The sequence below is a fragment of the Microcaecilia unicolor genome, chromosome 8, assembly GCF_901765095.1.
Source record: "Microcaecilia unicolor chromosome 8, aMicUni1.1, whole genome shotgun sequence".
NCBI classification, from domain to species: Eukaryota; Metazoa; Chordata; class Amphibia; order Gymnophiona; family Siphonopidae; genus Microcaecilia; species Microcaecilia unicolor.
In genome coordinates, this window is record NC_044038.1 from 67,927,501 (window position 1) to 67,944,167 (window position 16,667).

A 16,667-nucleotide genomic window follows, 5' to 3' on the forward strand; every position below is an offset into this window, starting at 1 on the left:
GGTGGGTAGGGGAGAAAATGTTAATTTTTGATGAGTGCTTTAACACATTGTATTAAGGAAGCATGTTCTGAGACTCAGCTTTACGATATTGCACCTGTTGGTAATGTTTACATGCTGAATTGTCACTAAAAAAAATTGTTGAAACATAGGATTGATTAGGATTTCTCTTATGCGAATCATGGTTGAATATTGGCTGTGATCCACATAGCTTCCCATTGCTAGTACATGTCTGGTGAGAGCCAGATATTCAGTGCTGGTTCCCAGACATGCTCTGGCATTGAATATCCAAGGCTAATTTAGCCGGTGACAGTCAGCATTTAAAATAATGCTGACTGCCGCTGGCTGAATATTGACCGGTTAATGTTCATAGCAGATTTTCTTACTGTATAAGCAGGAGCTGGTGCTCTGGGATTCAAGGTGTTCACCTGCAGGGGAGAAAAAGAATTTTAGCCACAGGAATGAATGGAAGAGGCAGGAAGACTTTCTCTTGAGAGACACAGTAGAGCACCTTTTATCTGAAAGCTGCCATGATCTGCAAAAAATCATAGACTGGGCTCCCTGCCAATCATAGGCGGTCGGTGGCCCAACTGTTTGGGGAGGCTAAAGGAGGCGGGGTTAGGGGTGCGGCGAGGGGTGGAGCTTAAATCCATAATTGTCTGATAACACACAGAAAAATAAATAAATAAATAAATAAAAATAAAAGTCACAATTAATACCTTTTATTAAATTTAGATATTAGATATGTATCATATGTCAAAGAATAAAGTGGTTGCTCAAAGCATATTCTAAGCACAATCGCTCAACTGCAAAACACTATGCACAACTTTGTGCAAAAACACACTCAGAACCTTACTGTATCATAAATATTACACTGGGAAGAACCTAATACACCAATATACCACCCATACGGAAAATGCAGACCGTCAACAATATGAAACAAGGGATCATAATATCACAATTCTCATGTACAGCCACAAAACACCCTAATTCATGTTTAATGTGGGATAAAATGCCATAAATAATTAAATAAATATAAACTTTTAATGTTGAGCACCTGATTCTCAAAGTGAACATATTCCAAACACTATAATGAAAATAAAATGATCTTTTCTACCTTTGTTGTCTGGTGACTTTTTCTGATCATGCTGGCCCAGTATCCGTTCTGCTGCTATCTGTCCTCAGTGCAGGTCAGGAAGTCATCCTCGTTAAATATCTCCCTGGCAACCCAGGACACCTCCAGCCAACCCCCCCTGCTCTCTCAGCAGTAAGGTAAACAAACCATAAACCAATTTCTACAACTGGTTACACAAGGCTAGAGGGCTTTCACTGCAGCTCCTGCTGTGAGAATGGAGGTAAATCAACAATTTAAACCCCTCAGAGCACAGCAAAGGAGGCTTAGCCTCTCCAAGCCTCTTATACCGGGCGCCTATGCTGCCAATGTTGCATTTCTTCTTGCAGCTGAGAGGGAGAGGTGCCAGCAGCAGAAGGAGTGTGGCTCTGCTCACAGGCCAGGTTGGATGATGCCACAGTAGGAATGAGAGGGATTGGGTCAGTCCATGCAATTGTGAGGAGGTCCACACAAAAAAAAGAGATTCCCGTCCCCTTGAGCTTACAAATGAGTACTAACCTTACCAGATTTCTTCCCCCATCCCAGTTTAGCACCTGCCTTCAAACCTTCTTCCTTGGTGCGGCTCCTTCATAGTGCCAGACAGCAGCAGCTTCAGCCATAGTCTGAGAACCAGTAATGAGTGCATCTAACCCTTTGCAGCCATGTACGGTTGGATGCTCTGCACTTCCTACCCCCATGGCAACAAGAAATGTGCATCAAAGAGGGCAGGACATGCAATCTCCAATACCACATGGTTGTGATGGTCCTCTGCATAATTACCAGTTATCATACTGCAGTTGAAGATGCAGCTGCCTAGCACTATGAAGGAACTGAGCTAAGGAAGAAGGTTTAAAGGAAGGTGCTGGACCCCTGGGAGGGAGGGAGAGGAGGAGACATGAAAGAGAAGAAAGAGGGAAATGCTGGATGAGAGAAAGGAAGAGAGGGGAATGCTGGATGGAGGAGGAAGGAGAGAGCAAAATCCTGGATCACATGGAGAGAGAGGGGAGAGAGGGGAAAGAGAGGGAAGATGCTGGATAATGTGTAGGGGGAGGAGATAGAGGTGAGATGCTAGAAGGGAAAGGAGGAAAGAGAGAAAGAGAGAGATGGGGAGATTGGTGCTAGGAGATAGTAGGGTGGGATAAGAGGCCATAATGTTAGATAAAGGGTTTTATGCTGGGGATGACACTAACAGAAGCTGGATTTAGGAGAAGGGGACTGATCCGGGCATTTGCCAGGGATGAGAGAAAGGTGCAGATTGTAGGATAAGTCTGATGCTGGAGACTGATGAGAAGGAGGAGAGAAGGGTCAAGGAAAGGGAGAGGAGCTTGTAATGGAAGGATTGAGGGAGTAGATAAGAGCCTGTAGTGGGAGGGAGAGAGGGAGAGGTGAAAAGAGAAAGAACCTCTAGTAGGAAGAAGAGGACATGAAGAGAGAGAACAAGTGTCTGGAGGGAGGGGTAGAGATATGATGTGAAAGATCTGGAGTTTGAAAAGCAGTATAAAGGCTCAGGAATGTGGAAGGGCAGAAAGAAGCTGGGAAGAGCATAATAAAGGATCTAGGTGAAAGATAAGGGTTTGAGTTAAAGGGAAGGAGTTGGGGTTTGTGAGGGAATTAGAATCAGAGGAATGTAGATTAGGACTTGGGAAGTGGTGGGTACAGAGGATGGAAATGGGGCTAGTTAGTGAATGAAAGAAAGAGGGAGAATAGGCTGGGAAAGGAGAGAATTAGAGAAAGAGAGAGGAAGGTCAATGAGAGGGCAGGGAAGGGGTTAAAGTGGGAGATTGAAAGCTGGTAGGTAGGTGGGAAGTGAAAAGAGGGAGATTGAGGACTGAGAAGGGAAAACGAGGGATAAAGCCTAACTATGAATGGAGAAGCAGGGAAGAGAGAAACTCAGAAAAAAAGATGAGGGAAGATAAGTATCAGACATGTAGAGAAGGAAGGGAAGAAGACATAGTAGAAAGAAATGGAAAGGAGACACTGATGAAATAACTTAGGGGACGGTTGACAAAAAAAAGTAGAAAAAACACTGGAACCAACAGTATTGGAAAAATAAAATTCCAAGACATCAAAGATAAAAAAGAAAACAATTATTTTAAATTTTAAAGAATTGGAATGTGTCAGTTTTGGGAAATGTGCAACTTTTCTGTTTAAGTATTTTGCAGAGTAAGGGAAAAAATGCATTTCATGCTCTCTTACTAGCATTACACTGCTTATAGAGTCTGTTTTTCTTGGGGGATTTCCATTTCAGTTTTCGTCTGCATATTTCTGTTTGTCTTAATTTATATATTTATCGGGAATTATTAAATGCATTTCTAAAGAGATTTACCCAGGGCAATGTACAGCAGGTACAGCTTAACACAAAACTTGCAATTTTGTTAACAGTATAACAATAGTAAAATGACCAAATATAAGCATGAATACAATCAATGAGAAACTTGCAGATGACAAATTGAATTTGAGAAATAGGACTAGCATGTGGAGGGGCATTTTCGAATGGGGATGCCCATCTCTAAGGGTGGCCATCTTCGAGGACGGCACCAACCGTATTTTCGAAAAAGATGGCCGGCCATCTTTTTTTACGATAATATGGTTGGGGCCGCCCAAATGTCAGAGATGGCCGGGTTTGAGATGGCCGGCCTCAGTTTTTGCCCATAATAGAAACCGAGGCCGGCCATCTCAAACCCAGCCAAATCCAAGGCATTTGGTTATGTGAGGGGCCAGCATTTGTAGTGCACTGGTCCCCCTCAAATGCCAGGACACCAACCGGGCATCCTAGGGGGCACTTCTAAAAATTAAAAAATAAAAATCTCCCAGGTGCATAGCTCCCTTACCTTGGGTGCTGAGCCCCCCCAAATCCCCCCCAAACCCACTCCCCACAACGCTACACCATTACCATAGCCCTTATGGGTGAAGGGGGGCACCTACATGTGGGTACAGTGGGTTTTGGGGGGGTTTGGAAGGCTCCCATTTACCACCACAAATGTAACAGGTAGTGGGGGATGGGCCTGGGTCCACCTGCCTGAAGTCCACTGCACCCACTAAAACTGCTCCAGGGACCTGTATACTGCTGCGATGGACCTGAGTATGACATTTGAGGCTGGCATACAGGCTGGCAAAAAAAGTTTTTAAAATTGTTTTTTTGAGGGTGGGAGGGGGTTAGTGACCACTGGGGGAGTCAGGAGAGGTGATCCCCGATTCCCTCTGGTGGTCATCTGGTCAGTTCGGGCACTTTTTTGGGACTTGGACCTGAAAAAAAGGGACCAAATAAAGCGGACCAAATTCTCACCATGGGCTCCCTTCTTTTTTCCATTATCGGGTGAATCTGGCCATCTCAAAGCACGCCCTCATTCCGCCCCAGTCCTGCCTTCGCTACGCTACTGACACGCCCCCTTGAAGTTTGGCCGCCTCCACGACGGAAAGCAGTTGAAGCTGGCCAAAATCGGCTTTTGATTATACCGATTTGGCCGGCTTCAGGAGATCGCCGGCCATCTCCCGATTTGTGTCGGAAGATGGCCGGCGATCTCCTTCGAAAATAAGCTGGTTGGTAGAAAGAAATGGAAAGAGACACTGATGAAAGAACTTAGGGTACAGTTGACAAAAGAAAGTAGAAAAAACACTGGAACCAACAGTATTGAAAAAATAAAATTCCAAGACATCAAAGATAGAGAAGAAAACAATTATTTTAAATTTTAAAGAATTGGAATGTGTCAGTTTTGGGAAATGTGCAACTTTTCTGTTTAAGTATTTTGCAGAGTAAGGGAAAAAATGCATTTCATGCTCTCTTACTAGCATTACACTGCTTATAGAGTCTGTTTTTCTTGGGGGATTTCCATTTCAGTTTTCGTCTGCATATTTCTGTTTGTCTTAATTTATATATTTATCGGGAATTATTAAATGCATTTCTAAAGAGATTTACCCAAGGCAATGTACAGCAGGTACAGCTTAACACAAAACTTGCAATTTTGTTAACAGTATAACAATAGTAAAATGACCAAATATAAGCATGAATACAATCAATGAGAAACTTGCAGATGACAAATTGAATCTGAGAAATAGGACTAACATATATAGTATTAGAAACTAGTAAAACATGCCCATTTCTGGCGCAAATGAAATGGGCGCTAGCACGGTTTTCCTGCCGAACCCCCCCCCTCCCTCCCTACTCACCCCTTTGGCGTGAAGGTACTGACCGCCATTGTTGCAGACCTCGGCATGCCACCTTCAATCTGCTGAGTCGTCGGTTGTGAAGCCACTGATGCCATTCCTCCACCCTCGACGTCATCACGTTTGTCGCGAGGGCGGGGCCCCAACACAGTGATTTCGGTGGCTTCACCACCACGAACCCTTCGAACCGGAAGGAAGTGCCCGGAGGACCTGACAGTGAGGTCAGTGTCCTCAGAACGTTGAGGGTGAGTTTTATTATATAGGATATAAACATTTAACAGCACTGTAAAACAGTTATATAACAGAAATATGATAAATGTCAGCAGAAGACAAATGACACCATAATAGGAAGCATAGAAGAACATTCATATAACATAGAGAAACATCAATCTTAATAGGCACACATTAGAACATTCAAATAACATAAATATGAAACTGACACTGCTCATGGATAGTGAGTTGCCACATCTATTACAGGTTTAGGAGAAGAGCTAGGTGATCTTCTATTCTGTATTAGGTAAGAATCGGTCCATGTTTGACATGTGTGACAGAGGTGAAGTACACTGCCAGTATATAGTGTTTGTGTAGGAATCTGTAACAGTCTAACTTATTCTAATTTACGTGTAGTAGGTGTATTGGTACTCTAAGGCTTGGTAAAATATTTATAGTTCTGTCTTTTCATAGCTAGTGTTGCTGCAGTGGAGTCCTGATAATAAGGGCTGTTATGATGTGGTAAGATTGCTATGTAGGTTGTGAGTGGCTTCTGCAGGGTTTTCTGTTATTCTCCAAAGAGTCTGGCAGTGGAAGGAGCATATGCTGTTCTTGAGGTGGCATCACAATCTGAATAATTTTTGTATAGCAAATTGCAAAGGGGTTAGCTCCTTGTTGGGTAGGAGCATGCATTTGGTTTGCTTGGGAACCCAAATGCTTTTGTGTGTGCACATCACAAAAGATTTCAGCACAGAATACACAAAAGATCAGACTGGATTGTGGCTCTCAAGGACCATGGTTGTCCACTCCTGCTGTAGAGAATCCAAAAATTACTCTGCTCAGTGTGCTGCTGCGGCTAGGAAAGCGAATAGAATGTTGGGTGTTATTAGGAAGGGTATGGAGTCCAGGTGTGCGGATGTTATAATGCCGTTGTATCGCTCCATGGTGCGACCGCACCTGGAGTATTGTGTTCAGTACTGGTCTCCGTATCTCAAAAAAGATATAGTAGAATTGGAAAAGGTACAGCGAAGGGCGACGAAAATGATAGTGGGGATGGGACGACTTTCCTATGAAGAGAGGCTGAGAAGGCTAGGGCTTTTCAGCTTGGAGAAGAGACGGCTGAGGGGAGATATGATAGAAGTGTATAAAATAATGAGTGGAATGGATCGGGTGGATGTGAAGCGACTGTTCACGCTATCCAAAAATACTAGGACTAGAGGGCATGAGTTGAAGCTACAGTGTGGTAAATTTAAAACGAATCGGAGAAAATTTTTCTTCACCCAACGTGTAATTAGACTCTGGAATTCGTTGCCGGAGAACGTGGTACGGGCGGTTAGCTTGACGGAGTTTAAAAAGGGGTTAGATAGATTCCTAAAGGACAAGTCCATAGACCGCTATTAAATGGACTTGGAAAAATTCCGCATTTTTAGGTATAACTTGTCTGGAATGTTTTTACGTTTGGGGAGCGTGCCAGGTGCCCTTGACCTGGATTGGCCACTGTCGGTGACAGGATGCTGGGCTAGATGGACCTTTGGTCTTTCCCAGTATGGCACTACTTATGTACTTATGTACTTAATCTGTTGAATAAAGCTATTAATTATAATAACAATATTATTGGAGTGCTTAAACTGGCTGAGAGGGGTAGTGTCTTATACAGCTAATGTAAAGGCAGGTGGGAGAGTGGGCAGTGATGTGCTGGTGGTGGGCTTGATGTGCAGAAATGTCACTTTGACTTGCTCCCTTTCATACCTTGCTTGCCTCCCTTTTGCCACCTCTAATATTTCTGTCCTGAGATACCACTGACAGATCCCCTTCTTCACACATCTGGAAGATGGGAGGCAGGAGCTATGCCCTCTCACTCCTGTCTCCCCCCTCCCCTGGTTGCCATCTTGTAAAATGTATTTATTTATTAGGATTTATTTACCGCCTTTTTGAAGAAATTCATCCAATGTGATGTACAGTAAGAATAAACCAGACGTAGACAACAGATAATTACAGCAACAAAACAATTCAAATAACATCACACATTCTCCTGGATTCTATATATAGTGCCCAGATGTGCATACTCAAATTTGGGCATGTTCCTGAGATGAAATTAAGGGCTTCTTTTATAAAGTCATGCTAGCGATTCCTACACAGCAAATGAGAGGAAGCCCATTCAGTTCCTATAGGCTTCCTCTCATTTGCCGCACCAGAATCACTAGTGCAGCTTTGTAAAAGAAGGTAAAATTATGTATAATCATACCTGATAATTTTCTTTCCATTAATCACAGCTGATCAATCCATAGACTGGTGGTTGTGTCCATCTACCAGCAGGTGGAGATAGAGAGCAAACTTTTGCCTCCCTATATGTGGTCATGTGCTGCCGGAAACTCCTCAGTATGTCGATATCAAAGCTCCATCCGCAGGACTCAGCACTTAGAGAATTACACCCACGAAGGGACACTCTGCCCAGCTCACCACCGCCGAAACGGGGGAGGGGAATTAACCCAGCTCATCCCCACACAAGTGGGGGAGGGGAATCCGTCCAGCTCATCCCCGCGGAGCGGGGGAGGGACACCACACCCGCCGATGCGGGGGGATCTGGCTTATCCTGCAACCGCAACCGCGGGAGGAGCTGACTGACCCTAACACCGCCGAAGCGGGAGGGGTACAAAGCTGCCCTACAGCCGCACGAAGCGGGAGGGAGTGCCGGCAGAATTTATGTCTCAATCCAGCCCCGTAAAACGGAGGGGAGAGGAATGCAGCAGCTCACTGTAACACAAACTCGTCTCAACTCTTGAAGACTCCAAGTGAAAGAAGAACTTGAACACGAAGTCCTCCTGAAGTAACTGAAGGCTAAACTTGAACCTAAAATTCAACCCGAATATAAACAGTACAGATATCTGGGAGGGGCTATGGATTGATCAGCTATGATTAATGGAAAGAAAATTATCAGGTATGATTATACATAATTTTACCTTCCATATCATCAAGCTGATCAATCCATAGACTGGTGGGATGTACCGAAGCAGTACTCACCCAGGGCGGGACATAGAAATCCCTGACCTCAACACTGAAGCTCCAAACCGGGCCTCCGCCCGTGCAGCCACAGTCAAACGGTAATGCTTGGAGAATGTATGAGCCGAAGCCCAAGTTGCCGCCTTGCATATCTCCTCCAAGGAGACGGATCCGGCCTCTGCCATCGAGGCTGCCTGAGCTCTCGTGGAGTGAGCCTTCAGCTGGATAGGCGGCACCTTCCCCGCGGCCACATAAGCCGCTGCAATGGCTTCCTTGACCCATCTTGCCACTGTAGGCTTAGCAGCCTGCAGACCCTTACGAGGACCTGCAAACAGGACAAACAGATGATCCGATTTCCGGAAATCATTGGTCACTTCCAAGTATCTGATGATGACTTGTCTCACATCCAGATATTTAAGAGCAGAGTACTCCTCTGGGTAGTCCTCCCTACGAAAGGAAGGGAGACAGAGCTGCTGATTCACATGGAAGCGAGAACCAATCTTGGGCAGGAAGGAAGGCACTGTGCGAATAGTCACTCCTGCCTCAGTGAACTGCAGAAAAGGCTCTCGACATGAGAGCGCCTGGAGCTCGGAAACTCTTCTGGCTGAAGTGATAGCCACCAAAAAGACTGCTTTCAACGTCAGGTCTTTCAGAGATGCCCTCGACAAGGGTTCCAAAGGCGGCTTCTGCAATGCTCTTAGCACCAGGTTGAGATTCCACGCAGGCACCACTGAGTGCAGAGGAGGGCGCAGGTGATTAACTCCCTTGAGAAAGCGCACCACATCTGGCTGCGAAGCCAGGGAAACACCCTTCAGGCGGCCCCTGAAGCAAGCCAGAGCCGCTACCTGGACTTTAAGGGAACTGAGCGACAGGCCTTTCTCCAGACCTTCTTGCAGGAACGCCAACACTGAAGAAATTGGAGCAGTGAAGGGAGAAAGTGAGCCTGCTTCACACCATGCTGCAAAGATACGCCAAACCCTGGCGTAAGCAGTAGAAGTAGAGCGCTTCCTCGCTCTCAGCATAGTGGCGATGACCTTGTCTGAGAAGCCCTTCTTCCTCAGATGCTGCCGCTCAATAGCCAGGCCGTAAGACCAAAGGGAGAGGGATCCTCCATCACCACGGGACCCTGATGTAACAGGCCCTGCTCCACTGACAGCCGCAGAGGATCGTCGACTGAGAGCCTGAACAAGTCCGCATACCAGGGACGTCTGGGCCAATCCGGACCCACCAGGATTACCCTGCCGGGATGCTTTGCCACCCGGTCTAGCACCCTGCCCAACATGGGCCAGGGCGGGAACACATAGAGGAGCTCTTGTGTCGGCCACTGTTGGAGAAGAGCATCTACTCCCAGGGATCGAGGGTCCCGTCCTCTGCTGAAAAAGCGCGGCACTTGGCCATTGGCCGATGACGCCATCAGATCTAGGCTCGGCTGGCCCCAGCGCTTCGTGATGTCCAAGAACGCCTGAGCAGATAGTTGCCACTCTCCGGGCTCCAAGGTATGGCGACTGAGAAAGTCCGCCTTGACATTCATGACTCCGGCAATGTGGGCCGCTGAAAGTTGCTCCAGGTTCGCTTCCGCCCACTGGCAAAGACTCATAGCCTCCTTGGCTAGAGGGGCGCTCTTGGTACCTCCCTGGCGGTTGATATAGGCCACAGCCGTGGCATTGTCCGACAGGACCCGTACAGGCTTCAACACCAGTACCGGGATGAACTCCAATAACACCAACCGAATGGCTCTGAGTTCCAGGAGGTTGATAGACCACTTGCCTCTGCAGGAGACTAGAGCCCCTGCGCTGTCCTTCCCAAGCAGTGGGCTCCCCAGCCCATCAAAGAGGCGTCTGTCGTGACGACAATCCACTCCGGGGTCACCAGAGGCAATCCTGCAGACAACTTGTCTGTCTGCGTCCACCAGCTCAGCGCCTTGCGCACTGCTGGGTCCACGGGAAGGCGCACAGCATAATCCTCCGACATCGGAGTCCAGCGCAGCAGCAGAGATAGCTGTAGTGGTCTCATATGAGCCCTGGCCCAGGGCACTACTTCCATCGTGGCCGTCATAGAGCCCAACAGCTGCACGTAGTCCCAAGCCCGAATAGGAGAGGCTACTAGGAACTAGTCCACCTGAGCCTGAAGCTTGACAATCCGATTGTCTGGCAGGAACACTCTGCCCACTTGGGTGTCGAATCGAACTTCCAGATACACCAGGGACTGAGTCGGGCGCAGCTGGCTCTTCTTCCAGTTGATGATCCATCCCAGGGAGCTCAAAAGAGCAATTACCCGGTCCATAGCTTTGCCGCACTCTGCATAAGAGGGGGCTCGGATCAACCAGTCGTCCAGATAAGGATGGACTTGTACTCCTTCCTTTAGCAGGAAGGCCGCTATGACCCCCATTACTTTGGAAAAGGTCCGCGGAGCAGTAGCCAACCCGAAAGGGAGGGCTCTGAACTGGAAGTGTCGTCTCAGGACTGTAAAACGCAGAAAGCGTTGGAGAGGAGGCCAGATGGGAATATGCAGGTACGCTTCCTTGATGTCCAAGGAAGCCAAGAACTCTCCTGCCTTCACTGCCGCTATAACAGAGCGGAGAGTCTCCATGCGAAAGTGCCTCACTTTCCAGGCCCGATTGACCCCTTTGAGGTCGAGGATAGGCCGGACAGAACCTCCTTTCTTTGGAACCACAAAGTAAATGGAGTAACGTCCCTTGCCAATCTGATTTTTTGGCACCGGAACGACCGCACCCCGGCGGATCAGGTTGTCCAAGGTCTGCTGCACTACCACAGCTTGACCGGAGACTTGCAGGGAGAGAGTACAAACCCGTCTCTTAAGGGTTGGCAGAACTCTAGCTTGTAGCCGTCTCTGATGACTTCCAGCACCCACGCGTCTGAAGTTATAGTGGTCCACTCGCCCAGAAACGAGGACAGCCGTCCTCCAATCTGCACTGGGGCGTGGACCAAGGCCCCGTCATTGGGTACGAGACCCTGGGGGAGGACCGGAGGGAGCACCTCCGGGACGGCGGTCTCTGCGAAAGGAATGCTGCTTGGGGGAGAAATTCCTCTTGAAGGAAGAGGGGGCAGAGGAACCCGACTTGCCCGGGCGGTACCGATGGGCTTCCTGCAACCGTCCTCTGGAGGTATCGGGACGAGTACTAACCCGAGCCCTGACCTCTGGTAATTTCTTGCCCTTAGACGTGCCGAGATCGGTCACGATTTTGTCCAGCTCGACCCCAAAGAGCAGCTTGCCTTTAAAAGGCAATCTAGCCAGGCGGGATTTAGAGGCGTGGTCAGCAGACCAATGTTTCAGCCAAAGCCACCGCCGCGCAGAGACTGTCTGAGCCATGCCTTTAGCTGAGGCTCTCCAGACATCATACAGCAAGTCTGCCAAATAGGCTAAGCCCGATCCCAGGGCCGGCCAATCAGCCCTCAAGGAATGATCCGAGGGGGAAGCCCGCTGCACCATAGTCAGGCACGCCCTGGCCACATAGGAGCTGCAAACTGAGGCCTGCAAACTTAAAGCAGCTGCCTCAAAGGACGACCTTAAGGCCGCCTCCAATCTTCTGTCTTGGGCGTCCTTTAGGGCCGTGCCACCTTCCACCGGCAACGCCATTTTCTTAGTCACCGCAGTGATTAAAGAATCCACGGTAGGCCACAGATAGGCCTCACGTTCACTCACAGCCAAAGGATAGAGGCGGGACATAGCCCTAGCCACTTTAAGGCTCGTTTCCGGGACATCCCATTGAGCCGCAATTAAGGTGTGCATGGCATCATGCACGTGGAAGGTTCTAGGCGGGCGCTTCGTCCCCAGCATAATGGCAGAGCCAACAGGGGCTGAGGGAGAGACGTCCTCCGGAGAGGAAATCTTCAAAGTGTCCATGGCCTGTAACAACAGGTTGGGCAAATCCTCTGGGCTAAAAAGCCGCGCTGCAGAGGGGTCATCCGCTCCAGCCGAGCGGGGATCTATCTCCTCCAAGGAATCCGCAAAGGATCGTTGGGAGACCTCAGACACGCTGCCCTCATCTACATCGGAGGAGACAAAAGTCCTCCAAGGCCTGGAAATCAACCCGAGGGCGTTTACCTCTGGGAACCTCAACCTCTTTATCAGAAGAGGGAGCAGGGGCAGCGTTTTGCATGAGGAAAGCCTGATGCAGCAGCAAAACAAACTCGGGGGAGAAACCCCCCAGACTGTGCACTTCCGCAGCCTGGGCAACAGCCCTAGACGCACTCTCAACCGGCGCTCGCAATAGCGGGGGAGAGACATGCTGCGCATCCAAAATGGCGTCCGGCGCGAAACTCCGTGAAGGAGCCGCGCGGGAAGAACGGCGCTTAACTTTAGCCGCTTTTGTGCCGTCGCCCAAATTAAGGGCGTTCATGGCATTAATGTCTCCAACCTCAAGGGCGGCCCCGAAGAAGCCGTCCGAGCCGCGTGGCCGGCCAAGATGGCGGAGGCGAGGAGCGGGGGATGGGCGTTTATGGCGGGAAAAAACCGCCACGCCGGAGGAACGACCGGGACATTCATCGGTCACTAAACTATCACCCATCAAGGGCGAATCAGGTTGTAAAACCCCCGCATCCCCTCTAGAAGCGCTCCAGCGATCCGGGGAGCGACCCTTTGCGCCCTCGCCCTCCGACGCCATTGCCACGAGGAGAAGAATCGGGGAACCCCCTGCCCGCTATAAAAAGGTAAAATTACCTGCTTGCCGCTCCGAGCTGTAACGAACTGGTGTCCCAGTGAGTAGCTGCAATGAACGTTTAAAGAAACGTCGAATTAAACGCCTTTAAAGACGTTTAAAAATATATATATTTTTTTTTTTAAACGGAGCCAGCGGGAGGGGGGAGAAAAGGAGGGACCTGGCACCACCAGGTTTGCACTTGCTCAAAAGAGCCCTCAACCCCAGGCCTCAACAAAACCTAAGGATTAGGCTTGGAGGCCTAGCCAGAGCTGCTGCTGTGTGTGACCACCACCTGCTGAGATAGAGAACATACAGAGGAGTTTCCGGCAGCACATGACCACATATAGGGAGGCAAAAGTTTGCTCTCTATCTCCACCTGCTGGTAGATGGACACAACCACCAGTCTATGGATTGATCAGCTTGATGATATGGAAGCCCTAAGTGAATAATGAGCTCAGAGACATCTGTAATTGGGTGCTAACAACCAATTTTGAAAAGAGGTTTCGTACCTTAAAACATTTATAAAATTACCTCAGGGTACATACAGTCAAGTATGTATGGTGCCAAGCATGGGAGCCAACTTTTCAAAATTATTGGGGGTGCTAAGCCCAGTGGAAATAACTCCTCCCTGGATTTATACAAGACATTTTCTTAATATTGGGCGTGCTCAAGCACCCACAGAGTCGGCTCCTATGGTGCCAAGAAGGAAAGTATTTTTACGTCACCTGCATGTAGGATTGTTTAGGGGTAGAGTCTGGATGGAGCATGGGTGGAGTCACAAAGGGCAGTTGTTGTTTATAAAATACGTGTGGTTGCACAGATTGTCTATGTGGACATTTACACCAGCTTCTGAATAGATGTAAATGTCCACAGCTTCAATCTAGCTATGATATCTGCTGGTTTATTCCTAGCATTTTATAAAGACATGTGGAGGGGCATTTTCAATCCAAGTCAGAATAGGGATGTCCATGTCAGAACATCCCAAACGGATGCCCGTCTCACATGTATATTCAAACAGGAAATATGTGAAGATTTCCTGTTCAAAAATATGTGAGATGGATGTCCATGTGCTGGAGACATCCAGCATGAACAGCCATTTTACAAACTGGAAAGCCCAAATTATGAACAAGAAAAACGAGGGACATGGGTGTCTGTATGGCAACATTTTAAGAAAATGGTCAAACAGACATCCATGCAGAGCAGAGGGAAAGCCTAGGGGTTAGTGCAGTGGACTGTGAGCCAAGGGACTCTGGTTCAAATCCTACTTTAACTCTTTCTTTTTGTAATTGTGAGCCCAACGGAAACAGAAAAATACCTACCATGCCTAAATGTACACCACTTCAATAGCCTTCAGGCTTGCAGGTGGTTTATATATTTAGGTATAGTAGATATTTTACTGTTCCTAGAGAGCACAGAATTTAAAAAAAATAAGAAAAGAGTTAAAGTGGGATTTGAACCTAGGTCCCTTGGTTTATATCCCACTGTACTATCCACTAGACTACTCCTCAGAGCTATGTGGTGCTTTGTTCAGAAAGCCCATAATAGCTGAAGCTGTCATAAAGCCTGATATTCCTTTTAAGTTTCACTTTCAGTGGCAAGGGACGGGAACAGCAATCACTTGGGGATTAAGGAGGTGTTATGTCTTAATCCCTCCAGTGGCCAGCTGCTCTGTCAAAGTACTTTTTCCCGTACCTTAGATGTGATTGAAACAGGTCTAACCAAGAACGTCTTTCTTTTTAGACTTGGACATAATTACTGTTCTCCGAGGACAAGCAGGCTGCTTGTTCTCACTGATGGGTGACGTCCACGGCAGCCCCCTCCAATCGGAAACTTCACTAGCAAAGGCCTTTGCTAACCCTCGCGCGCCGATGCGCACCGCGCATGCGCGGCCGTCTTCCCGCCCGAACCGGCTCGTGTTTGGCAGTCTTCTTTTGTCCGCGCTCGGGACGGTCGTGTTTTGCCGCTGTTTCGTGCCCCTCATATTGACCTCGTGCGTCTTCGCAATTTTCGCTAAAAGAAAAAAAAAAAAAAGAAGAGACCGTCGGTCTTTTCCCCTTTCCCATGTTTCCAACTTTTTCCCCGCGTAAGTTTCCTTTCGCTTTCGGGACCGGCCTTTTTGGCCTCGGTACGGGTTTTTTCTCCCTTCTTTTTGGTGCCTTTCGTCATCATCGCGAATTTTGATTTCGCCAGCGTGATTTTTCCGCCCAAGTCATCGAAGTCTTCCAGCGGCTTCAAGAAGTGCACCGAGTGCGCCCGGGTAATCTCGCTCACTGATAGGCATGCTTCGTGTCTTCAGTGTCTGGGGGCTGGGCACCGCCCGCAGGCCTGCAGTCTTTGTGCTCTTTTGAAAAAGAGGACTCAGGTAGCGAGATTGGCCCAGTGGAACGCGTTGTTCTCGGGCTCTTCGACGACAACAGCACGGGACGCATCGAGTGCATCGATGTCGACAGCATCGAAGTCTTCGACCTCGGCATCGACTGCATCGAGGCTTCTACCTCCTGCATCGTCGGTACCGAGACATCGAAAGGCTGCGTCGACGTCGGTGGTACCGGGACCTCTGCTATTGCTGATGTCGTCGGACGGTGGTGCTTCGTCTGGAGTGCAGGTGAGGGCTGTCCATTCCCCTGCTGGTGGTGGTGAGCTTTCGGGTGGGTCTCCCCCTGCCCTGAGGGCTCCTGCGGTACAGCCCCCCCGAGATAGACCTTCTTCGGCCTCGGCCCCGAGGAAGCGACAGTTGGATTCTACGTCCTCCTCGTCGGTACCGGGAAGCTCCGGTGACATGATTCACTTGAAGAAGTCAAAGAAGCATCGTCACCGGTCTCCTTCCCGTCTCGGTACCGAGAGCTCTGGGTCGCCGAGGCAGTCGGCACCCAGTAGGCATTGGCACCGGGAGGACCGCTCACCCTCTGTTCAGGAGGTGTCGATGCGCTCCCTCTTGGACAGCCCGGAACCGCCTCCACGCCCGGAACAGACTCTGACCTCGACACCTGCATCGGCTTCTCAGTCTTTCTCCACAGCCGCTCTGCATGAGAGTCTCCAGGCCGTTCTTCCAGAGATTCTGGGAGAGCTGTTGCGCCCTTCTCCGGTACCGGGGGTGCTTGCGCCTCCGGTACCGTCGAGTGAGGTGACGGCTGGCCCCTTGCCCGAGGTGAGGTCTCCGATATCGGTACCGCTTGCGGTACCGGCTACGGCCGCCTCCCAGGCAGACTCCCCAACGACGTCGGCGGAGGGAGCTTCGCCGGTGCTGGCGAGGGAGTCCACCTCTTGACGCTCCTACCGTGGCCGTGTTTCCACGGAGTCGAGTCGGGCACGGCTTCAGACGCAGGTTCATGAACTTGTGTCTGATACCGATGGTGAGGCCTCGTGGGAGGAGGAGGAGGACATCAGATATTTCTCTGACGAGGAGTCTGATGGCCTTCCTTCTGATCCCACTCCCTCCCCTGAAAGGCAGCTTTCTCCTCCCGAGAGTCTGTCTTTTGCGGCCTTTGTCCGGGAGATGTCTACGGCCATCCCCTTCCTGGTGGT

General features: G+C 49.1%; 1 protein-coding gene across 1 annotated transcript in view; it reads right to left on the reverse strand.

The window, feature by feature from the left end:
- The window catches only part of LOC115475474 (carcinoembryonic antigen-related cell adhesion molecule 1-like), a 199,562-nt gene that overhangs the window by 112,239 nt on the left and 70,656 nt on the right, over nt 1–16,667 (reverse strand). The window contains exon 5 of the mRNA XM_030211216.1: nt 384–425. Coding sequence (XP_030067076.1) covers nt 384–425 — 42 coding nt within the window. The remainder of the gene's footprint in view (nt 1–383; nt 426–16,667) is intronic.